The sequence below is a fragment of the Sciurus vulgaris genome (genome assembly GCF_902686455.1).
Source record: "Sciurus vulgaris genome assembly, chromosome: 15".
Taxonomy (NCBI): domain Eukaryota; kingdom Metazoa; phylum Chordata; class Mammalia; order Rodentia; family Sciuridae; genus Sciurus; species Sciurus vulgaris.
In genome coordinates, this window is record NC_136476.1 from 84,002,123 (window position 1) to 84,025,744 (window position 23,622).

The following is a 23,622-nucleotide window of genomic DNA, read 5'->3' on the forward strand; positions in this document are numbered from 1 at the left end:
GTATATATGTATGTATATGTTTTTTAGTTGTTGATGCACCTTTATCTATATGCGGTGCTGAGAATGGAACCCGGTGCCTCACATAGTAGGTAAACTCTACCACTGAGCCACAACTCAAGTACCCCATTTTTATTTTTTCGTTTTGAGACAGGGTCCTGCTAAGTTGCTGAGGCTGGCTTTGAACTCAAATCCTGTCGCAGCCTCGCGAGGCGCTGGGTGATTAACAGGGCCAATCTATGGGGACGACGGTTTGGGATTAGTCCATTTGACACCAACGGTGAAGGAGTCCACCGGCGTGTTAGGGTCAGGAGCCAGGTCGCAGGGATGGGCATGGGGTAGGGGACGTGGGGAGTTGGATGCTGCGAGGAAGAGGCAGCCCCAGCAGGGAGGGCGCCCGCTGCGCAGGCAGTGCTCAGCGCCTGGTAGGGGGCGCTGTCCCCACCCGGGCCGACCCGCGTGAGCACGCGGCGGGGCAAAGCTGGAAGAACCGGGACTGGGGAAATGGCCTTCCTGCCCTTCCATCCCCGGGAACATCAGTGTACACTGCAGCCTCTGAAGACCAGGCGCAGGGCCCATTCCCACTCAATTCGGACCCGGGGCGGCGCTGAGCCTCGGATTTAGGAGAGGGGTCTGGGGTGTTGCTGCGGCGCGGCCGCGAGGCGGCGCTGGTCTCGCGGGTCTCCGGAGGGGGCGCCCGATCCCGCGTCTTCCGCGCCGCTTCCCGGGAAGTTTCAAGTTTGAAAGTGCTGGCGGAGGAGCCGGGGCTTCCGGAACCGGAGTGGGCGAGAGGAGGGGCCCGAGCGGCCGGAGCGGCGACATGGAGGAGGGGGCGCTGCGGCAGGTGAACGGCGTGGGCGAGGCCGGGCTGCGCGGGCCGAAGGGTGCGGGCCGCCTTGTCCACCGTCTCGGGCGTCCGGAGCTCGGCTCGGGGCCCCGCCCCGCTCCCAACCTTCCAGGGTCCCTGCTCGCGACGCCTTCGCAGGGCAGACTCGAGCTTCGGGTTAAAGTCGCTCGGGTTTCCTGGGTTGCTGGGACCCCCTAGTCAGGCCAGCCCAGAGCTTGTCTGAAACCTCAGTGGGCGCCGCGGGGGAGGACCCCAAGGCCCATGGGAATTAGCCGGTTAAGCAAAGAGGGGCCCAGTGGCACTCGGGGAGGTGCCCCGGGAGCAGAGAGCTGTGCACGCACCGGGTAGGGGTCCAATCTGTGCGCTTGCGGGGCACCCACCCCACAGCACGTGGGGCACACGGGCGATGTGTAAGCCACAGTGGCGCCTAGCCCGGCCGCAGGCGGGAATTTTCAGGTACGCAGAGGGTTCCAGACTGTGGAAGAGGCCAAGGCTCCTGCCCCTAGCTGGCAGTAGTTGTGCTGTGGGCCCAGAGGGCCTAGGCAGCGTGTCTGTGTGTGTGTATGTGTAACTGTCACTGAAGAGGGAGAGGTGGTCGCCTATCCTAGAGCAGCTGTGGGATAGGGTGGGACGTTTGTGTACAAATAGGGTCCCAGTTCACAGCAGAAAGGGGGAGGGGTGTTTGTGCTTCCAGCCCAGAGCACACGAGCCATGGGGTGTTCAGGGGTGAGGTGTAGTAGGAGTGATGATTTAGGCAGCCTTCAGGGCTGGTCTACCCCCCCACCCCCTTCCTGCAGAGCTCCTTCTGCCCCTGTTCCAGCCATAGCTTGTACACATTTTCCAATTTCCTGCAGCCTCCGCCCTGCAGCAAAGGCAGGGTGACTCAGGACCCTGGTGGCTGGTCCCCCAGCTCCAAGAGATCTTTGTTTGCTCAGGCCTTTGGCTTTGGCCCTCTTGCCTGGGGCGGCCAAAGGATTTCCTGAGCCTCGCCCTTGCCCTCTGACTGCCTGGCCAGCAGGCCCAGCAGAGACCTGAAGTGGGGAGTGCCTGAGGCTGGGCTCAGGAGATGGACCACAGAGAGGTGAGACAGGGGTTGCTGCCAGAGTCCCTGGGGGGCATTGTGGGTTACTCTGGGCAGGGTCAGCTCTGGCACTGGTTGGTTTGCACTGTTGGCCTCTGGAGAGGGGGTTTTCTTCTTCCGGGCTCCGACCAGGGTGAATAGTGAAGGAGACTTCTGCTTCCTCCCAGTGCTGAGCTGGGAATGGCTGCCTCTGTGGCATCGGGAAAGCAGAGGAAGAGACCTTGGCTCTTGGGCCATTGACTGCTTCTCCTTGTGACCTTGGGTGAATTCCTTTTTGGCAGTGAGCTTTTTCTGACTCTCAGATTCTACTCTGGTTTCCAGGCGTAGAGACTACCGGGTGGCCAGCAAGGAGAGGCCTGGTGGCCTCTTCTTTGTTGCCACTGTAGGCGTGCAGCTTGGCCTTTCTGTGTCCATTCCTCATGTGTAAATGGGCATAGTAACTGCTTCTGGGGACTGAGTGCACAGCTCGGTGGTGGAGTGCTTGCCAGCATTCGCGAGGCGCTGGGTTCCTTCCCCAGCACAAAGATAAAATAAATTGCTCCTACCTGGTGGGGTTGCTGTGAGTCGGAGGAAGCAACATCTGCAGAGCTCTTAGACAGAACCTGGAACCTGCTAGCACGCACCGAGCCTTTCCTACTTCCCCTCCTGCTTCTCTAAATGGCAGAGGACAGGAGCTGGGCATGCAGCTGTGAGGTTCCCACCCCTGAGCTCAGAGGGCAGAGAATCCTCCTGAGCCGTACATGTTCCTCTGCTGCTCTCCACTCCCCACCCCCACGGTGGAGGGCTGCAGGTCTGACTCCTCTCCACCCTTCTCCAGCCTGGGCCGGGCCAGAGGCCCCCAGAGGATGAGAAGGAGGTGATCCGTAGGGCCATCCAGAAGGAGCTGAAAATCAAGGAAGGTATGGAGAATCTGAGGCGTGTGGCCACAGACCGCCGCCATCTGGGCCACGTGCAGCAGCTGCTGCGATCCTCCAACCACCGTCTGGAGCAGCTGCACGGCCAGCTGCAGGAGCTGCATGCCCGTGTCCTGCTCCCCAGCCCAGCTGGTGAGTGAGGAGTCGGTGGACCCCGGGGGACAGGAGGCTCCAGGTCACCCAGCTCCTTGCCTTGGCACTGACCACTGTATCAGATTGCCACACCTCCCATAGCCCTGTCCCCAATACGCCCGGGAGGGGAGGGAGGAGAGTGTTGACCACAGGGGTCTTGGCTCTGGTGACGGGTTTGTGTGCCCCACACTCCCTGGACACAGAGCCTGTGGCCTCTGGCCCCCGGCTGCAGGCAGAGCAGTCACGGGCTGGGCACCTGGAGGCTCTACGGAGGCAGCTGCAGGTGGAACTGAAGGTGAAACAGGGGGCTGAGAACATGACGCATACGTGTGCCAGTGGCACCCCCAAGGTAAGGCCCTCGGGGTCCGACGGGGGAGGCACTGTCCTGGTCCCCGACCTGATGGAAGAGGCTTGCCTATCAGATGTTGGGGGAGGTACAGATTCAGCCCCTGTCCCGAGAGGGGAATGCCAGCAGCTTTTACACTGTGAGGGAGGTGCAGCCTCAGCCCTTAACCTGGTGGCGGAAGTGTAGCTCCAAATCCCAGCCGGTGGGAGGCATGGCTCTGGCCCACAGGCTGCAGGGGTACGGCAGGGTGTTGTGGGGAGACCCTGGTCCAGGCCTGTCCAATGGGGGCATATGTCACATCCCTACAGGAGAGGAAACTCCTGGCAGCTGCCCAGCAGATGCTGCAGGATAGCCAGCTGAAGGTGGCCCTGCTGCGGATGAAGATCAGCAGCCTGGAAGCCAGCGGGTCCCCTGAGCCAGGTGAGGCCCTGCAGAGCAGGAAGGGCCACACCGTCTGGGGCAGACCTAAGGCCAACATCCCCCACAGGCCCTGAGCTGCAGGCAGAGGAGCTGCAGCGCCGGCTGCGCATCGAGACAGCCGTGGCTGAGGGGGCCAAGAACGTGGTAAAGCTGCTCGGTGGCCGCAGGATTCAGGACCGCAAGGCACTGGCTGAGGTCAGGTGGTGTCCCTTCCCCTCGGAGCTTATGCCTGAGGGTCTGCTTCTCTCCATTCCACCCTTGGTAGTGGTTCCGCCAGACCTCCCTGGGGGGGTTTCAGGGTGGCAGGGCACTCCCACCTAGACCCCATGGCCTGTCCTGCCTCTCTCTCCTGGGTAGGCCCAGCTCCAGCTCCAAGAATCCTCCCAGAAGCTTGACCTCCTGCGGCTGGCCTTGGAGCAGCTGCTGGAGGAACTACCTCCTGCCCACCCTCTGCGCAGCAGGGTGGCCCAGGAGCTACGGACAGTGGTGCTCAGGAGCAGCCAGCCTTCAGGAGTGCTTGTGAAGCCCATCGCCCTGACAGGTAGCCAGGAGTCCCGCCCACCTCAGAGGTCCCCGTCCCTTCCGGGGAAGTCTCCGAAGCACTTTGGGGAAGAGCTTCAGTCCTGGCCCCACCACCCATTAGCTACATTACACTGGGCAACTGACATCCCTTCCCAGAACCTTAGTTTACCAATCTGTAAAACAGGGATGATGTTAGCACCTACCTCACAGGGTTGCTATGCAAATTCCTTGACATGTTACAGTGCAGTTGCCCCGTGTAGTGAGCAGGGACAGTGCAATGTTGCTGTGACATATTTATTTTTTTATTTTGCAGTGCTGGGGATTGAGCCCAGGGGTGCTCTACCACTGAGCCACATCCCCAGCCTTTTTTATTTTTTATTTTGAGACAGGGTCTTGCTAAATTTCTGAGACTAGCCTTGAACTTGAGATCCTTCTGCCTCAGCTCCTTGAGTAACTGGGATGACAGGCATGTGCCACCATGCCCAGCTCTAGCTGTTACTTAATAAGTGACCATAATTTCTAGAGCACTAGTATCAGGGAGCTTCTGACCCTATATGCCCTGGACTTAGTATTGGATACCTTGAGTTGCTAGAAAATTCTTTCTTACCCTGAGTTGGGATCTGTTTTCTCAAAGTAGCAGCTGAATGACAGTCAACAAATAATCTGAGAGTGTGACCTGAGTACCCCAAGCTAGGAGGACACACCTCCTGCACAGAGGTGGGTGCAGGGCCAGGCGGGCCATGCCCCACTGTGAGCAGAGCTGAGCAGAGAAAATGCGGGGGCTCAGGCTGGGTGGTGGTTCAGTGGTGGAGCGCTGGCCTGGCACGTACGGGACACTGGGTTCCATCCTCAGCACCACATAGAAATAAATGAAATAAAGGTATTGTGTCTATCTACAACTAAAAAAAATAAAAAATAAAAGCAAGTGTGGGGGCCCCTCCCTGGCCTTGGGGAGTCAGAAGTGCTTCCTGGAGGAGGTGATGTCTGAGCTTGACCTTGAAGGATTCATGGGAGTTGGGGAAAGCAGAGAGAACAGCCTACTCAAAGGCCTAGAATTCTACTCCCCTGTGTCCCGTCTTGTTAATACCTCAGTCCCTCGACTTGTCCTTCCTAAGAGCGTTGTCCCACTGTGGCATTGGCCTTTGTTTACAAGTTTCCCTGAGTGTATCTCCGGCCAGCTTCCCTAAGTGGTGTTCCTGGGTCCAGTCTGTGTCCTCAAGAGCTGCTGCAGTCCCGCTGCTTCCTCTGTCCTTTGAGACAGAACTCTGAGTTACCCTGAAATGAGCCCACTTGGTTGGCAGGACAGGTTTGACCCACTGGGGAGGCGGGCACAGTGGAGCTTCCCTTCATCAGTCAATGGAGGAACTGAGGCTCGGAGCCAGAGGGACGGGACAGAACCACAAGGCTTCCCACTCCCTGCCCCCGACTCTCTCCCGGCTGTGGCCCTCGAGGTCACGGTGCACTTGACACCCTGTGTTGTGGCTCCAGGCAGCCTGAGGCTTGGGTTTTACATCTCTGCCTGTGTCCCCACTGCCCCACGCAGGGGTGTTCAGGAGGGAGGAGTCAGTGGTTTGCCCCAGGAGAGCAGGTGGCTACTAAGATCTAACGTGCAGAGGACTGGGTCAGTCGCCTCCTGGAGCGGGTGGGGTCCCACAGGTCTCCCCCATGTTCCCCACAGGAACACTGCAGGTCCGCCTCCTGGGCTGTGAGCAGCTGCTGACCACTGTGCCTGGGCGTTCTCCAGTGGCTGTGCTGGCTGGCAGCCCCGCTGAGGGCTGGATTCGAGCCAGGGCCAGGCAGCAGCGTGGTGGAGGCGAGCTGGCCAGTGAGTGGGGAAGGAGCCTCAGCGGGGACTCAGGGGCCTTTGTTCTGGACCTGTCCTGAGCCCCAGCTTTGGCCCCACAGGGGAGGTGCTGGCTGTGCTGAAGGTGGACAACCGTGTTGTGGGCCAGACAGGCTGGGGAGAGGTGGCCGAGCACTCCTGGGACCAGACCTTTGTCATCCCCCTGGAGCGAGTAAGGCTGGCCTTTGTGTGGTCAGGGGTGGCTGCTGGCCACAGGGTGGAAGACAGCCCAGGTGGGGGCTGCTGTCTTGCCCCGCCCTTACCTGGCCCCCCCATGTAGGCCCGTGAGCTGGAGATCGGGGTGCATTGGCGAGACTGGCGGCAGCTGTGTGGTGTGGCCTTCCTGAGGCTGGAGGACTTCCTGGACAATGCCTGTCACCAGCTTGCCCTCAACCTGGTGCCACGGGGGCAGCTCTTTGCCCAGGTGCTGGTGCTCCCTGCCCTCTGATCTTGTGGGCCCCTGGACATAGGGCTGGAAGAGCCTTTGAGAGTGTGATTCTCCCTGCAGAAGAGTGGAAACTTAGGGCCAGAGAGGAGGCTCCGAGAATAGGGATTCCCAGTCACTCTCTAAGGGGCCAAGCCTGGCGGCCCGTGTCCCTGTCCTGACTCGGCCCTTCACCTGTGACCCTGGTCAAGGGCCTCTCCTCTGAACCTCAGTTTCTTCGCTGGCACCAATGAGGACACGGAATCCATCTCTCTGGGTTCTCCCGGCTCTTGCATCCACTGGTTGATACGGGGTGGGAGGAGAGTTGGATTTGGCATGGGGTAGAGGACGGGCCATGGCAGATGGGGTGGGAGGGGACTAGTTTTCAGCCCTGCCCTTGCCTCTGTAGGTGACCTTCTGTGATCCTGTCATTGAGAGAAGGCCCCGCCTGCAGAGACAGAAACGCATTTTCTCTAAACGCAGAGGTGTGTGTGGGGAAGGGTGCTGTGCTGCAGGTGGCAAGGCTGGAGCCATCGGGTCCTGAGACCAGGTGCCCCTCTGCCACAGGCCAGGACTTCCTGCGAGCGTCCCAGATGAATCTCAGCATGGCAGCCTGGGGGCGCTTGGTCATGAGCCTGCTGCCCCCCTGTAGCTCACCAAGCACCATCTCCCCACCTAAGGGGTGCCCTCAGACTCCAGCCACACCCCGTGGGACCTCCAACCCTGCTTCCCCCAGGTGAGGGGCTAGCTCGCCCCAGACTGCACTCGTCTTTGCTCTCTCCAGACTCAGTTGGTGTCTTTCCGTCCCCTGACCCTCTGTCTGCACGGCTCCACATCTGTCCGATTAATTGCTCTATTTTCGGGGGGGGGGTGTGCTTGGCTGTGTCTGCTTCCTCCCCACAGCAATTTCCTGCCCAAGAAGACCTCCTTGGAAGAAGAGATGAAGCCCCCGCCCAAGCCTCCACGCCTCTACCTCGCCCGGGAGCCAAACCTGGAGGAGACTCCAGTGCCGGTGGGCAGGGCAGGTGGAAGGGGCAAAGGGTTAGGGGCTGGGGTGGGGGGCAGGCCAGGAGGGAAGCAGGAAAGGCAGCCCCGCCATGTCCTGAGCCCTCTGCCCTGCCCTCACAGTGCACCAAACGCCCCCACATGGAGCCTAGGACTGGACTGGCACCCACCCCACCAGCCTCACCTGTCAGGTATCCGTGGGCGCAGGGTTACATGGAGACGCGATCAGCTCCCCTGGGTGTATGTGCGACCGTTCATACCTCACGCCTTGGCTCCTTGGGTGCGGGCACTGGCTCACTCAGGTTCTTAGGGGCTGAACCCATGTCATGAGCTCCAGCTGGATGCCTCCCTGCAGGCTTTCTGTGGGGGTAGCCCAGACTGGGACATGGGTGGTTTGGAGTAGTCAGCTGGAGGCCCAGCCCTGGTCCTGCAGTTTTGTTTGGTGTTTTAGTTGTAGATGGACTCAGTACCTTTCTTTTATTTATTTATTTCTATGTGGTGCTGAGAATTGAACCTAGTGCCTCACACATGCTAGGCAAGCACTCTGTTGCTGAGCCACAACCCCAGCCTGGGTCCTGCAGGTTTTGTTGTTGTTTTGTATTTTGTTGTTGATTTCTTTTTTTTGGGTGGTGCTGAGGGTGGAATCCAGGGCCTTGCACGTGGTAGGCGAGTTCTCCCCCTGTGCACACCCCTGTCCCCTCCATGCCTTGTGCCTTTTCTCTCTCATAGGAAAGCCCCCCGGCTTCAGGACTTCTGCTGCTTGGCTGTGCTGGGCCGGGGACACTTTGGGAAGGTAGTGAGAGGAGGCGGCAGTGGAGCAGGTGGCAGACCCCAGCGCCTTAGCTAGGAGATGCTGGGACCTGGAGGCACCTGTAACCCAGCCTCTCTCTGGTCCCCAGGTTCTCCTGGTCCAGTTCAAGGGGACAGGGAGATACTATGCCATTAAGGCTCTGAAGAAGCAAGAGGTGCTGAGCCGGGATGAAATCGACAGGTGTGTGGTTTGACCAGTGGGCTTCATGTACCCAGGCTTTGGCACTGGAGGTACCCAGGGTGACTGACCTGGGCTGTGGGCATCCAGACAGCATCTAAAAGCCCTGGACCAGCCAGGCCTGGGGTCTCTGGCACCCGTAGTTGTAAACTGCACTGGACAGTGTCCCCTTTCCTCTCAGCACCCGTGCTCTTCTTGAGAATGGGGGCCATGGTAGTTGTGCAGGCTCAGTGACCTCTGTGCGCCCACAATGCAGAGAAGTCATCACACTGCCTGCCTGGCACTTCGCAGGTCCCGCCAGCCAGGAGGCAGGGTGGGTGGCAGGGCTTAGCCCACGAAGGCTTTCCATCCCTAAGACCCACACCCTCGCCTGCAGCCTGTACTGTGAGAAGCGGATTCTGGAGGCCGTGGGCCGCACAGGTCACCCCTTCCTGCTCTCCCTTGTGGCCTGCTTCCAGACTTCCAGCCATGTCTGCTTTGTGACTGAGTTTGTACCTGGGGGAGACCTCATGATGCAGATCCACGAGGATGTCTTCCCTGAGCCCCAGGCCTGGTGGGTTCTCCTGCCTGCCCCTTCCAGCAGACTCTCCCTGTGCCCTGTCCATTCATCCAGCTCCCTCCAGGTACCCATCAGCAGAAGAGCGTGGAGTCAGGCCTTGGGTCAACGCCATGGCATTCACGACCCTCCTCATGTGGCTGCAGTTCCTCGTCACTCCTTTGTTGGGCTGTTGGGGATACATCAGTAAGGTTTATAAACTACCTGGCGCGGAGACCACGGCTGGAGTTATTTTCTGCCCTCCAGTGCTGGCTCTGCAGTTAGAAAGACCTAACTCGGTCTGTCAGTTCTGCCCCTAGTTTGTGACCCTGGGCAGGTCCCTTACCTGGAGTCTCAGGTCCTTATTTGAATAATTAGGCATGGTAAGTATCACTCCAAACTGCAGGGACAGTGCCATGAGAGCGAGTGTGAGGGGCACTTGGTGTGGGCCTGGTCACAGTTAAGACCCCAGGGAGGATAGGCCATCATGGTGCAGCAACCTTGGCATAACCTGGGCCTGTTGTCTGGAGAAGCCCTTCGGCCCAGGCATGAGGATCCTCTGTCCCATCTCTCACCCACACCTGACTCTGGCCAGGACATCCTAGTACCTTCCTGCTGCCTGGCCTGGGCCTGAGTCCCCTACGTACCCCTCCAGCTTCTACTTGGCCTGTGTGGTCCTGGGGCTGCAGTTCTTACATGAGAAGAAGATCATTTACAGGTAACCTTTTCCTCGGAGATGCTGAGGGCAATAGGAGTAGGGTGGAGCTGGACACTGCCCTACTCCTGGGCTGCTCCAGGGACCATTGCTGGCCCTGGGCTTCAGCCTTCTGAACCACTTTTGTCTGTCCCTCTGTCCTCAGGGACCTGAAGCTGGATAATCTTCTGCTTGATGCCCAGGGCTTCCTGAAGATCGCAGACTTTGGATTATGCAAGGAAGGTGGGGCCACTTGTCCAGATCCATACCCCTGCTTTGCCAAGCAGCAGAAACCTCGCCTCTACCTCCAGCCCTTCTGGGGCATGACTGGGAATGCTGGCCCTTCCTACCCTGGACTTGGTCAGGGGAGAATCTGTGGTTAGGGCAGGAGAGGGAGTTGGGTCCTGTCTCCCACATGACTTTGGCCTGTGAGCTTGGCTGAAAATTAGCTCTCATGCAATCCAATGGCTAGATCATGCCATCTTTAGGGTGTGGGACAGAGCTCAGCACAGGCTTGGCTACCTGGGATCTTAAGGTTTAGCATTGATTTTTTTTTTTTTTTTTGGCGGTGGTGGTACAGGGGATTGAACTGAGGGGCTTTCTACCACTGAGCTGTATCCCCAGTCCTTTATTTTATTTTGAGACAGAGCCTCCCTAAGTTGCTGAGGCTGGCCTTGAGCTTGAGCTCCTTCTGCCTTGGACTCTTGAGTAGCTGGGATCATAAGCCTGCACCACCAGGCCCAGCTGACATTGACTCTTACAATCACAGAAGTTACAGTGAACAGGTGACACTAAGCAGGCATTGGTATGGATGTTGGTCTGCAGGGATTGGCTTTGGGGACCGGACAAGCACCTTCTGCGGCACCCCAGAGTTCCTGGCTCCCGAGGTGCTGACTCAGGAGTCCTACACTCGGGCTGTGGACTGGTGGGGGCTGGGCGTGCTGCTTTATGAGATGCTGGTGGGAGAGGTAAGGCTGCAGTGGGGCTGCTGGGCCTCGGGGGCAGAATGGGGTGGCCCCTGCACCCACTGAATTCCATCTCTACAGTGCCCATTCCCAGGGGACACAGAAGAGGAGGTGTTCGACTGCATCGTCAACGCAGATGCCCCATACCCCCCCTTTCTGTCTGCGCAAAGCCTTGAGCTCATTCAGCAGGTAGGCAGCGCGGGGTGAGGGCTGGGCCCTAGAGTTGCCATGGCTTGCGTGCCTCCTGCTGCCACACTTGGGGCCCTGTGGCACAGCTCATGTGGGTACAGTGGAGGGCAGACAGTGCCTAGGTGGGCACCCTAAGTGCACAGGGGCTCTCCTGCCCAGCTCCTCCAGAAGTGCCCAGAGCAGCGCCTGGGGGCAGGCAAGCAGGACGCTGAGGAGATCAAGATCCAGCCGTTCTTCAGGGTGAGTGGCTTGGACCACCATGGTCCCTGGAGCCTGGCATGGGGGAAACTGGAGTGACCTCTGCAGGCTGCTGTGCCCACCACCTCAGGCGCCTCTGTCCTCATCCCCAGACTACTGACTGGCAGGCCCTGCTCACTCGCACAGCCCGGCCCCCCTTTGTGCCCACCCTTTGTGGCCCAGCGGACCTGCGCTACTTCGAGGGCGAGTTCACCGGGCTGCCGCCGGCTCTGACCCCACCTGCCCCTCGAAGGTCCCTCACCACCTGCCAACAGGCTGTCTTCCAGGACTTTGACTTCGTGTCCGAGAGATTCTTGGGGCCCTGAGGCTCCCCTGTACCTCTACCCATCGCCCCTAGGCTATTAGAACCCCCACTTGCCCATCTGTGTGCCCACCCAGAGGCCTAGGTTTATAAGCCTGTGGCTCAAGGAGGCAGCCAAGGGCTGCTGTCATGGACTTGCTCACTGAGCCAAGTGTGTCCCCTGCACTTCCTCCCACCTCTCTTCTTCCTGGCCAGACCTGGACCAGAAAGGGTACACAGTAAGGAGTGGCTTGATTTGTCTTTTTAATATTTGACTTGCTTTATGGATTATTAAATTTGAAAAACTGTGCTCTGGAGGCAGCCTGGTTTGGGGTAGGGTGGAGTCTGGGGTGCCTTGGTGCTGGAGCCCCACTTAGGTCCTCTTCCTCTTCTTCCATGGAAAGGCAGAACCAGCCACTGAGGAAGAGATTCTGTCTTGATGCTCTGCGTTGAGGCCAGGGATGGGGTGGGGAGCCCCAGGCCCTCCAAAGACTGACCCCAGCTGGGTATGGCCCCTCTGGTATTCAGGCACAAGATGGCAGCGCTGCCTCCAGCAAACCTAAACAGCCTGGCTGCTGCCCTCCTCCTCTTCCCCCTCAGCCCAGAGGGTCTCCCAGGACCCTGAGGGCCATCCACAGAAGAAGTGGGCCAGGTTACGGGTCAGGCCGCGGTTGAAGGGGTTGCTGGGACGCTGGCGGAGGTAGGCAATGCGGTGTGAAGAAATGAACTCCCAGGTGGTGGTGTTGCTGGCCACCAGGTAGAGGTGCGAGGCCAGGAGCAGGCCGGCCACCAGTGAGAAGAGGAATAGCAGCAGGAAGGTGGCAAACAGAAGGCCCCTGGACCGCAGCCACAGCCCCCAGGGCTGGAAGAACTGGAGGCCAGACCTGCAGGACAGAGACAGGGACTCAGAGATAGGGGAGGTGGAGTGGCTCGTCCCTCCTGAACTAGGCCCCAGGGAGCCCTGGCTCTATACACCCAAGGGTGCGTGCTGCCCATGCTCCTCCATGCCCTGGGGGGAGGGTACCTACCATGCCAGGCACAGGCCCCACAGAAGGACCACCAGCTGCAGCGCCAGGTAGGCCAGGAAGAGCGGGTGGTTGCGTTCCCCCACGCAGTTCTCCATCCAGGGGCAGTGATGGTCATAGCGGCGGACGCAGCGGCGGCAGTCACGGCAGTGTCGGGCCCTCAGGGGCTGCTGTGGGCACAGAGGGATGAGGACCAGGGTCAGGGCCTGAATCCGGGAGGCCAGAGCACTGGGACAGAAGATCCGTGGGAGTCCCCGCATCACCCACCAGCACCAGGCAGTATCTGCAGCGCCGAAGGGCAATGGCCTGTGGAACCATGGCCGTCTGTTCCTCCTTGGGCTCCTCCTGAAAATAACAGACAGAGAACGCGATAGGATCCCCTTAAGAGGCAGATGACACCAATGGGCATCTTCCTTGGAGGCCAGCTTACTCTGGGTGTGGAGTTTGGGGCCCATCTTATGCAGAAGGAGGCATGGGTAGAGCAAAGAACCCTATACTGAGCAAAGTGTGTGACTTTTGCAAGGTTCTCCTCTCTGGGCCTTGGTGATTTCTTCATTGCAAGATAAGGGTCTAGGTTTGGCAAGACAGTTCAGTGAGATGCCCCACAAAAGCCCACAGCATAGGGCCTGGCATAGCCTGTTACTGGGCCTGTGGGTCCCTGTGTCTGGAAGAGTTCAGGCTCCCCAGGGCCCCGGTTACCTGGGGCTGGGGCTGAGTATTCACATAGCCAGGATCCATAAGTGACACAGCCAGGTAGAGCAGCAGGGAGCCCAGCACCAGGAGCAGGAAGGTCAGGGGCAGGAGCAGCTCCCCTTGCTCTTCCCATTGCCGCAGCTCTGGAGAGGCCAGAGGACAGAGAGGCTGGTTCCCCAGAGCAGAACAGGAGGGGCAGGGCTGCGGATGAGGAGGCCTTCAGGGAGGTGGGAGGGCCGAGGGCAACAGGGTGCGGACAGCTCTGATGCCCTTGGTTGTAAAAGGGAGCAGAGGTCGAAGGAGGTTTTTGAGGGCTGTCCTTTCCTGATGGAGAGACCTGAACACATTTTTAGGCAAAAGGGCAAAGGTGATGCAGGCTAGAAGGCAGGGCTCGATGTGGCAGGTAAAAGTGGCGGTAGGGGACTCCAGAGGGGAATGATGGGATGGAGGCGGATGGCGGAGTGGGCGAAGGAACTCTGGAGGCCGCCCCCTCCCCTACCGGAGTGCTCTGCCTGAGACTGGGAAGCCCCAAGTTGGGGACGGGGGATGTGGGCAGGATGCCAGTCCTTGACTATAGCTGATCCTGCTGATCTCATGAATAGGGAGATTGGGAGTCAGTTCCTTGGAAGGAAGGAGTCCGCTCCAGGCTCAGAGGGCATGGGGGGTCTAGTCGGTCCTCGGATGTTTCTGGGATGGACAGGGCACCTGGCAGTGATCAGGAAGATGTTGGGATTAATTAAGGATCAACTGGTTACCAGGCGGAGAGCAGGTGGCTGGCGGAATGACAGGTGGGGAGAGGGCCTGGAGCTGGCGGCAGCGGGGTGAGTCTGCGGCTCTCTGGGGATTAGGCGGGGGACCCGGTGAGACCCAAACGTGTGGGGCACTACACGGGATCGGGTGGGTCCGGGTCGCGCGGGGTCCGGCTCACCGGTATCGTGCAGGAAAAGCACCAGCGTGATTCCCCAGGTCAGCACGGTGTGCCCGGTCCGCACCAGGACCCCAGGGCTGAGGAGCGCCCAGGGCGCCATCGCCTGGGCCGGGGCCCCACCCGGAAGAAGCGCCGGAGGAACCGGCCCTGGGAGCGGGGCCGCGGTCGCCCTGGGATTGGCGGATCCGGGCGGTGGGCGGGGCCGAATTGGCGCAGAGAGGCTGCCTATTGGATGACAGCCGCGGCCGAGTGGGCCCTCAAGCCAACAGGTGCCTGAGGAGGCTGAGGGCGGGGCCGGCGCGCGCGCAGCCGGTAACTCCCCAACTCCAGCCCCCACCAGCCAGGTAACTTTTCAAAGCCGCTGAGCAGGCGCGCGGCTGGAGCGGCTGGACCCGCTCTCTCCGGCTCCGCTCTCTCGGGCTCCGCCCCCACGGTCTCGCGCATGCGTGCAGCTCCCTGGGCGCTCCGCAGTTCTTTCCTGTGATTCCGGGAGGCAAAATTGTGCCCATTTCAAAGGTGTGATGGTTAAGGCGTCCCGAGAGACAGGGCCTGCCCGAGGTTGCGCCGTGACTGCACCCTTATCTCCTTCAGTTCGTTTTCGAATATTGCAAACGCGTGATGGAAAAGTGGAGGTCCATGGTGCGGATTCTGGCTGAGCGGCCCATCTTGGGCCTCTTCCTCCCTGACTGTTGACGGGCAAGTTTCTGAACTCCTCTGAGCTCTGTTTTCTTTCTATATAACGGGGATGATAACAGTCCCCACCCACCTCCTAAGGTGACTGGGAGGGTTGAGTAATGGAAGTGCCATACCTGGCACGGGACTGCCTTCTCTACCCTGTTCTAAGGCACCACCTGCGCCCTGCCCGACTGACTCTCCCATCCCAAGACCTGCATCTCCAGGGCCTTCCTCATACAGCCCAGATTCTAGCACACTTCCCACCGATGCCAGGGCCCACTTTCAGCCTCTGTCTGATTGGTCCCCTCCCACTTCTGCAGCATACTCTTCGGACCTGCATTGTTTTGTTCAGCTCAACATTCCTTTTTCTGTAGGGGAAATAACATCTCAATCCAGCATGGTTCTAGAAGGACTGCCCTTCACCCCATAGGGAGGGGACAATCATTCCATGAGATTCATTGCTGAAAGAGGGCCATTCTTTTGGACTGCAAGCATAAGGAATAGGATATAAAGGCAACCAGCAGCCATTTTTAGTGGAGAAAACCTTTCTTGCAGGAGTGAATAGACCAACTTATAGGGACATGGTGATAAGCAGCATTAAAAGAGTGAATGTTAGAATGTTGTCCCTTCCCTCTGGATCCAGCTATGCCTGAAGCTGGTATTGTCTCTAAGTTGCCTATTGCATTGATCAGTGAATTCCCACCTTTGACTCACTTGATTAGTTCCAGTTAGATATCCTTCACTTGTAACTCACTCTTGATTGCTGTGATTGGTGTGTTACTGAATGTGCCCAGTGGAGAACTCTAGTGCATTATCCACTCAGGTAGTCCTCACGCTTTCATGAGTAAGACAACGTGCTGGTGACAAGGTGCACAACTAGAGTGTTAGGACAGATTTCGATCAGTAATATACCATTGCACCAAGGAAGAGGACCTAGCGTGAACTAACTCGACTTCTGTTTGTGTACCCTAACACTTAAAAGGCAGAATGGTCCTGTGACTCAGGAGGCTGAGGCAGGAGGACTGCAAGGTCAAAGCCAACCTCAGCAACTCAGTGAGACCCTAAGCAACTCAGCAACTCAGTGAGACCCTGTTTCTAAATAAAATATTAAAAAAAGGGTAAGGGTGTGACTCAGTGGTTATGTGCCCCTGGGTTTAATCTCCAGTATCAAAAAAATTTAAAAACAGTCCTGGGAGTGTAGCTCAGTGGCAGAGTACTTTCCAACATGTGCGAGGCCCTAGGCCTGCTCACCAGTACTGCAGTACAAAAGGTAGAATGAGGGAGGGGGGAGAGGGAACTAGGGGATTTGAGCAGTCTTGTTGCCAAAAGTTCGATCCTTGTCCCTGATGCCAATCCAATAAAGAGGACACAGTTTTTGAGAAAAAGGGAAAAGAATGTTTATTGCTTTGCTAGCAGAGGAGAAACACAGGGGCCTCCTGTCCCAGAGGCTGTGATTCTGCCCATCAGCTTTTCAAGAGTGACTGGAAGGCTGTGTTCCACGTGTTCTCTGTTGGAGTGTGGTTCACTTGTTGATTGGGAGATAGTCATTTCTGAGATCTTCGGGTGCCACCCCCAAAGTCTGGATGGCTTCGTTCCTGTGGTGGGTTTGTTCTCAGGGACAGATAACTGCCTAGGATGGGAAGAAAGGCAAACCTGTTTCCCCTGAGATTAGGAGAGATGGGGGGAGGTGAGATTGGAGAGGAGCAGAAATAGAGGAAGAAAAAGAAACATGTCTGTATTAAAAATAAGTTGCAGTGACAGAGCAGCAAGGGCCGTGTTCAAAGCATAAAGTGGAAGCAGAGTCAGGGAAGTGAAAATAACAAGGGGTTGGTCAGTGCTGATGCCTTGGGGGCCAGCGTGTGCAGCTGGTAAGGCTGGAGTCAGGATTCGTCCCCTGCGGCCTCCCATGCTCACATTTCAGAGGAGCGGCTCTCTGGTTCCTGAGAATGCCTCTCCTGCCTTGTAGGAGATACGGCCACATCTATAAAGGTACAGGGGAAGGACTCACCATTATAAACCCTTTCAGTAAGTGCGCCACTGGTGTGGGAGAGGAGCTCTGTTGCTAAATGGCGGCAGGAAAAAGCTGCGAAGTTCTTATGGTAGCCTGCGCTTTCCCAGGCAGGCAGTTAACGGGATCTAGGGGTTGGTTGTCCTAGGGATGCGACCTTGAGATGCTAGACACTATGTTAATATTTGTCAGGGAGGGGAGTGAATAGAATCATGTGGGTTGAGTCTGTAGTTTTATAGACCAAGGTTGAGGCCCTGTCAAGAAGAGGCAGGGCATAGCAAGCTGGCCAGTCTCTTCTGGAACCGGGACTCTCAACTTGAGCACAGGGACATAGGAAAGGCAGCAGCCAGGACTAATCTATCACCCTGATGGTAGTGCCCTGGGGAGAACAGCAGGACTCCTGTGACCCAGAGCCCAGGCATCTCCTGTGTGTTCCTTCTGAGGCCTGGATACCAGCTTGCCCTTTGGTTCTGTGAGCCCAGCTGCTTTTCAGAGTGGGTCTCTGTTGCCTGCACCTAAAGCATCCGAACCAAGCCAGAGTTCAGACCAGACTGATCCCTGCCTTCCTGGCTCTTGCATCTTACTGGGGCAAAGATAAGGAGTCGGGGGTATGGCTCAGTGGTAGAGTCCTTGCCCGCCATGCACAAGGTCCTGGATTCCATCCCCAGCACCACGAAATGAAAACAAACAAAACAGTGTGAGGGGGCATCCAGTGGGTAGCTCTGGTTTGATGACCCCGGCCTGGGCCCCCTTAGCCCTCTTGCTTGAAGAGTGTATTCCTGAACATCTTTTGCTTGATGTTGAACTTCACATAGAAATGTGCACTTCTGTATTCCCAGGGAAGATCAAGATCACATTTCTCACGGAGCTCTGCAAAATGACCCTCAGGCTGAGACATTAGTCTCCTTTTGAAGAGGCGGGTCATGTTTGAGGATCCCAACTGGCAAAATATAATTTCTTCATCAGTGAAACATCAGATTGGACCCTGAGTTGTAGCAAATGTTCCAAAGCTCTCTGTGAATGTGTCCCCTCCAAAATTCATGTGTTGAAATGTAGTCCCTCTGGTGAGACCCTGGGGAAGTGATTAGATCGCGAGGTTCCACCCTCATGAATTGGGCTGGTACCTTATAAAAGGGGCCGGAGGCAACTCGGTTGGCTGCCTTTGCTTTTCTGCTCTGTTCTGCCATGGGAGGACATGAAGGCACAGCATTCCCCTCCTCTGAGGGATGCAAGGGACCATCTTGGAGCAGGGAGAAGCTTCCATCAGACACCAGTCTTCTTTTTTCTTGCAGTGCTGGGGATTGAACCCAGGTCCTTGTGCTTGCCAGGCAGCAAACACTCTACCAACTGAGCTATATCCCCAGCCCTCAGACACCAAACTTCTTGCTGCCATCTTGATCTTGGACTGGCCATTGGGAAGAACCTGGCAGGTGGCGCCCTTATTCCCTCCCAGACATGGAGCACACACCAGGATTCCAAGGCAAACCTGTGTTGCCAATACCCTTCCTCCCCAGGGCTGATGGATGGCCAGCAGTGGGGGACTATTTTTTTTTTTTTTTTGGTACTAGGGATTGAGCCCAGCGGTGCTTACCACTGAGCAACATCCCCAGCCCTTTATACACACACACACACACACACACACACACACACATTTTTTTTTCTTTTTAGAGACAGGGTCTCTCTAAGTTACTTAGAGCCTCACTAAGTTGCTGAGGCTGGCTTTGAACTCACGATCCTCCTGCCTCAGCCTCCTGAGCTGCGGGAATCACAGGTGTGTGCCGCTGTGCAGGACGAGAAGATCTTCATGCAGCCCCTGAAGGGACACCCCATTGCTCTGTGCTCTAGAGGCCGGATTACAGGCAACTGCCACTGTGCCTGGCAGCAGGAGCCTCTTACCAGGCAGAGAGAGGCCTGCCGCAGGGGAGGAGCAGGATGGAGTGGGCGCGCTCAGCTGCTGGGAATGTCCCGGCTGGTGCCTAGCTCCTGCCTCGGGCCTCTGGTGACTTTCCTCACGTGGAGACTAGGCCACACCCCCACCATGGCCAGAGGGAGCGAGACTCCATGGTCTGCTGTTCCCGTTGGCCCCTCTGGGAATGAGAAGCCGGACGCACGCCAGGCCAGCCTGGGCAGTGCTGCAGTCTGGGCCTCCCCTCCTGCTGCCACCCTTGCTCTTTTCATGCCGCTGTAGCCTGGGTCACTCTTTTTTTCTTGATTGGAGACAATACCTTTATTTATGTGGTGCTGAGGGTCGAACCCAGAGCCTCACACGTGCTAGGCAAGCGCTCCACCACCAAGTCCCAGCCCAGCCCTGAGTCACTCTCTCCCTGGTAGGACCCCCTGACTGGGATGCTTAGGCCCCCAGGCAGGCTCCGTCCTTCTGCTGTCTCCTCTTGGGAGAAGCCGCCCAGCCGCTCGGGAGCAAGCGCTGGCTCTCCCTCTCCGCTCAGCACCATGGCCCGCTGCGTCTGGGCTTCTGGACCCAGGTACATACCCAGGGGTCTTGCAGGAGGTGCCTGCTCCCTGGGACCCCACAGGGTTGTGACCTCCGGTTTTCTGCAGGTCTCTCCCATCTGGGTAGGGGCCCTGTTGGTCAGGTGGCCAGCCCTGACCCGGTGTCTAGACACAGGGGCGTGAGGAAAACGTGAAGGAGGCCATATTCTACCTCAACCTGCCACCTGTTGAGTGCAGTCGACTTGCCCTGAGGACTGGGCACACAAATCCCCAGACACAGCCGTCCCTACCCCAGAACTCCCCACATTCCAGACCCCTGCCAGGATACCCCCAGGCCAGCATCCCTAGCCCCTCGTAAGAAAGACACTCTGCTCCACTGCACTTTGCACAAAAATGTATTTCTGTGACATCCCAAAGTACAGACGTTTCCCCAGGCCCAGGCTGAGAAAGCAATGCGACATGAGCTCTGCCCTGGGTCTGGCTGGGGCCACCAGGGCCTGGGATGGAAGGAAGGGGCCGGGGTGGCCATCTGCCACACTGCAGGGAACAGGGCTGAGCCCCCTTCCCAGGGCCTGCAGGGAGAAACTCAGGGAGAAAAGGGCCAGTTACTTCTCCCTGGGGCTGCCTGGTCTGTTCTGCCAGGAGAATTCAGCGCAGGGCCAAGGAGGAGGGTCGCCTCCAGGGTTGGCTCTGCTCCGGGTCTCTTGTTCCACACGGCCCACCACCCGTATGTCCGATGAGAAGCAACTCAGCATTAGAGCAGGGGCACAGGTATCTGGAGACACGACACCTGTCACGGGGTTCTGCAACACAGCACAGAGCTTTCCCAGGTACAGCCTGGGCGGCTGGGCTAGCTTAGTGCTGGTCTGGAGGCGGCTGCCTGCTGCCACTGTGAAGGGCTGGAGTGGGGACCTCCTGCCTCCAAGAGAGGCCTGGGGTCCTCTGGGCAGCGGGGCAGGCGGGGGTGGATGAGGCAGGTTCAATTCTGCTGGTGGGGTGCCTGGGCACCTTGGGAGCTTGTGGGCAAGCGAGGGCTATGGCGAGGGGGAGCAAGCCCCTGGCCCCAGAGGTGCTGGCTTCTGGAGCTGGGCAGGTATGGGATGAGTTTGGCAGAAGGGGCAGTAGAATCTGTCCCTGAATCCTGACCATCCCTGGGCTGGGGCCTTCAACAGCCTGGGGCCTGGTGGGAGACGCAGAGGCAGTCTCCATAGCAGCGTGGCCGCGGCAGGCCTGGCCGGAGGCGGGGCCTTTGGAGCAGGGGCAGCCTGGCCCTAGGCCTGGGAGCCACTCACTTTCCTGCCCCTGCTGGCCCACAGCCGAGAGCACCAAGGCTTCTGGGAGACCCAGTGGGGTTAGTCTTAATCCCCACACTCCATCAGCCGTGCCCAGGAGCCCCAGTGGGGTTCTCAGGCCTGGGGGTGTGACTTAGGGCGCTGGAGCAGGCTGATCCCCGCTGACTCCTCGCAAGACAGATGGGAGGCCGGCCGGGGTCCAGGTTCCCTAGGAAAGGATGGGACACTCACAACATTGGAGGCGTTGAGTCTGTCCGGGGCCGGACTGAGTGAGCATGGCAGCAACGAAGGCTTGGAGTTGGGTTGAGTGTGGCCAGGGAAGCGGCAAGAATTCAGGGAGGTTTTTTTGTTTTGTACAGAAATCATACACACAGAACTTCACACTTCCTAACCAAAAAAATAATATATATATATGTATGTATATATATATAATATATATATCTCACTAATGTTAAGGAAAGGCGTCGGTTGTGCAACAGTCCCCTCTGTCTTTGCCATGGGGAGGCTCCTGGAAGGCTCCTGCCAGTGGGCCACGGGAGCGCTTCCTCCAGGCCTGTGGTCCGAGCAGTGGCGGCTGCAGGCGGAGGCCTCTATCTGGACGTGTCCATGTTCTCCTCTTTAAAGTTACTGCAGTGCTCGATCACCTTGCTGCAGACAACGGGGAGAGAGGGTTGGAGGGTGCGGGTGGGTCCTGGAGACCCTGCTGCTGGTCGGCAGGAGCCATGCTGGTGCTGACTGAACGACGTGCCCAAAGTGGCCAGAGAAGCCCCAGGAAGAGGTTTCCTGGCCTCAAATCCTGATGCCACACAGGCTCCTTCTCAGACCCAGGGCATGATGGACAGGGCGATCCACAGCAGCTCAGCCTCCTCCAGCCTCTGCCCTTACTCGGCAGCGCCCCCTCCTTTCCCTGCACAAGGGTCCTTCCTCTTCCCTCACATCTGAGAGGTTCTCAAGGAGCTGCATATTAAATGCACCCAGAAACCAGGGACTCTGCTCTGGCAGCAGGCCCAGGCTGGACGAGGGCAGCTGTATGATCCAGCCTAACCCCTGGGAACCGCTGCCCATGCAGTCAGGTGTCCTCCTGGACCCTAGACAGCTTGCCCACTTGACACAAAGCCTCTGGGCTGGGGGCTCACTGCAGACTCCCCATGCTAACAGGTGCCCTGCGTGCCACAGCCTCTTCAGGAGCAAAGGCCCAGAGGGGCGGGAGCTCAGGTCCTTTCCTGCATGCCCTCCAGGGTCAGCAGCTCCTTGCTGGCAGACAGGCCCACCAGCTCGGACCCTACCTCTGGCCTCAGAGAAACGTTCAACGGCACTGGGACAGTTGACTGGCCAGTCTTACCCAGTGCTTTCTTTCCTTCCTCTTTTTTTCTTTCTTTTTCTTTCTTTCTCTCTCCCTCCCTCCCTTCCTTCCTTTTTTAAAATTATATCTCAATATGGTTGCTCCCCCACCCTGTAGTTTTCAAATATCCTGGGATCCCTGTTTACCATAGAGATATCCAAGTCCACTTCCTAAATGCACTAGAAAAGAAAAAGGCCTTTTTGTGTGTAGGGGGGTACTGGGGATTGAACCCAGGGGCACTTAATCACTGAGCCACATCCCAGCCCTTCTTATTTTGAGATAGGGTCTTGCTAAGTTGCTTAGGGCCTTGCTACATTGCCCAGGCTGCTCTCGATCTCGGATTATGGATTATGCTCTCGCTGGGATTATGGGTGAGCACCACTGCGCCTGGCTGGGCTTGTCTATTTTAAACAAATTTTCCTTGTGATTTTTTGGGGAGATTAAGTCTAAGAACCACTCATTTCACCATTTCCAAACTCAGACAAATCTATCAATTAATGTTTAAGCAGTGCTTTCTCCAAAACCACTGGCAGGACCAACAACCGCCTCCGCCAGGGCATCACTGTTGGGGAGCCTCTGAGCGCCAGGCCCAGGCTCCTAGTTTCCTTCTACCCCACCCCATGTCCAGAACCACGACCAGCGTCCACAGAAGTAACCTGACACACTCCCCTCTCCAACGGACCCTGGACACAGGAAGGTCACTGCCAGCACGGCTCCTTCCGACATGTGGCATCCTTGAGTCTTTCTTGTGTCCAGCTTGATAGGACAATCGGCACTGATGCTTCAGGTCCAGCAATGACACCCACAGAGCGACCGTCCGCGACCTTCACGGCGCGTTGCGGTGCTGGGGCCGAGCGCAGGGCTTCGCGCACTGGTGGGGGCCTGCCCACAACAGGGGCAGTGTTCCTTCTTCTATCACGACTCTCACCCCCTCAGGGAGAGCGCTGGCCTCCTCCCATCTGATCTACGGCACGCACCCCGCCATGCTCTGTCCTTTTCTTTTGCAATGTCTTTGGCCAAAAATATGAGTTACTTGCCAGTGCCTGGTCATAGAGGATGGAGTTTGTTGGGACCAAAAGAAAACCAAGCTTACCAATCAGGGCAGCAGGTCCACTCCGAGTTTCCCACTGCACTGTGGCTGAAGTCGCCCTGAAAGGGCCCAGCTGGACATCCGTACACTGCCCACCACTCAACCCTGAGTGGCCCCTGGAAACTTCAGCTATTCCTAACCAGCGGAGTCCCTCACACCCCCACATCAAGGCCCCAGACAGAAGCACACTGCTGGTCTCTTACCGGGCCATTTCCTTGGTCTCCTGCCTTGCGGTTGCCATCTTGATCACGTCCCTCAGAAGGGGCATTCCGCCTTCTCTGACCAGCAGGGGGCAGTACTTGTCAGCTGTGAGGTAGGGCAGACAGGGCTCTTTCATCAGCCTGTATCGGAAACCCACCCGTGCTTCAAGGACTACCTGAAGGGGGCAGCCAGCTGCAGGGGCCCTGTGGGAGCAGGGACAAGCTGCATTGCCTGGCCTCATGGGAGGAGCTGCTGTGTCCCCTGGGGGGGCAGCAGGTGAGTCCTTAGAAAGACTTCCCTACTGTGGTTCACCGTTGCTGCGTTTCCCCCAGTGCTAGTTCAGTGGAAACTACCAGAACCAGTGGCCCTAGACACCGTGAGCCTCTGTGAAGTTTGGTCAACATGCAGATTCCCTGTCTCTGGGTGTTGGGATTCAGCAGACCCAGGGCCCTGTTTTGTTACCAGGGATTGAACCCA

General features: G+C 57.9%; 3 protein-coding genes across 9 annotated transcripts in view; 1 reads left to right on the top strand and 2 right to left on the bottom strand.

Annotated features, from left to right (window-relative positions):
- Positions 1-375: 375 nt before the first annotated feature.
- PKN3 (protein kinase N3) lies at positions 376-11,755 on the top strand. Of its 4 annotated transcripts, none has more exons than XM_079113894.1 (22): positions 376-841; positions 2,743-2,971; positions 3,175-3,320; positions 3,626-3,737; positions 3,805-3,932; positions 4,095-4,278; positions 5,938-6,084; positions 6,165-6,274; positions 6,383-6,526; positions 6,936-7,011; positions 7,094-7,262; positions 7,433-7,538; positions 7,655-7,722; positions 8,261-8,324; positions 8,431-8,522; positions 8,896-9,072; positions 9,710-9,772; positions 9,915-9,991; positions 10,574-10,716; positions 10,795-10,902; positions 11,062-11,142; positions 11,253-11,755. In XM_079113894.1, exons 1-22 carry the CDS (start codon positions 818-820, stop codon positions 11,463-11,465), a joined length of 2,661 nt encoding a protein of 886 aa, XP_078970020.1. In that variant the 5' UTR covers positions 376-817; the 3' UTR covers positions 11,466-11,755. The 4 variants fall into 4 exon arrangements, with proteins under 4 accessions (XP_078970020.1, XP_078970019.1, XP_078970021.1 ...); XM_079113893.1 differs by having other exon boundaries at positions 377-841; positions 7,430-7,538; XM_079113895.1 differs by having other exon boundaries at positions 377-841; positions 3,208-3,320; positions 7,430-7,538.
- ZDHHC12 (zDHHC palmitoyltransferase 12) lies at positions 11,688-14,270 on the bottom strand. 2 transcript variants are annotated; one of them, XM_079113935.1, is made up of 5 exons: positions 14,087-14,270; positions 13,165-13,301; positions 12,733-12,810; positions 12,469-12,635; positions 11,688-12,302 (listed from the first exon to the last, which is right to left on the bottom strand). In XM_079113935.1, exons 1-5 carry the CDS (start codon positions 14,184-14,186, stop codon positions 12,101-12,103), a joined length of 684 nt encoding a protein of 227 aa, XP_078970061.1. In that variant the 5' UTR covers positions 14,187-14,270; the 3' UTR covers positions 11,688-12,100. The 2 variants fall into 2 exon arrangements, with proteins under 2 accessions (XP_078970061.1, XP_078970060.1); XM_079113934.1 differs by having other exon boundaries at positions 11,688-12,324; positions 14,087-14,261.
- Positions 14,271-19,597: 5,327 nt separating this feature from the next.
- The window catches only part of ZER1 (zyg-11 related cell cycle regulator), a 29,255-nt gene continuing 25,230 nt past the window's right edge, over positions 19,598-23,622 (bottom strand). For all 3 annotated transcript variants that reach the window (XM_079113906.1, XM_079113904.1, XM_079113905.1), the window contains exons 15-16: positions 23,148-23,250; positions 19,598-21,160 (exon numbers count right to left, since the gene is read on the bottom strand). In XM_079113906.1, coding sequence (XP_078970032.1) covers positions 21,103-21,160; positions 23,148-23,250 — 161 coding nt within the window. In that variant the 3' untranslated portion in view covers positions 19,598-21,102. The remainder of the gene's footprint in view (positions 21,161-23,147; positions 23,251-23,622) is intronic.

Excerpts from the sequence above, each read along its gene's own strand:
- PKN3 (XM_079113893.1), top strand. The coding sequence starts at position 818 with ATGGAGGAGGGGGCGCTGCGGCAG. Across the intron at positions 6,085-6,164 it reads TGGTGGAGGCGAGCTGGCCA|GGGAGGTGCTGGCTGTGCTG; the intron begins GTGAGTGGGGAA and ends TTGGCCCCACAG. Across the intron at positions 6,275-6,382 it reads TTGTCATCCCCCTGGAGCGA|GCCCGTGAGCTGGAGATCGG; the intron begins GTAAGGCTGGCC and ends CCCCCCATGTAG.
- ZDHHC12 (XM_079113934.1), bottom strand. The coding sequence starts at position 14,186 with ATGGCGCCCTGGGCGCTCCTCAGCCCTGGGGTCCTGGTGCGGACCGGG. Across the intron at positions 13,302-14,086 it reads GCTTTTCCTGCACGATACCG|AGCTGCGGCAATGGGAAGAG; the intron begins GTGAGCCGGACC and ends TGGCCTCTCCAG. Across the intron at positions 12,811-13,164 it reads ATACTCAGCCCCAGCCCCAG|GAGGAGCCCAAGGAGGAACA; the intron begins GTAACCGGGGCC and ends TGTTATTTTCAG.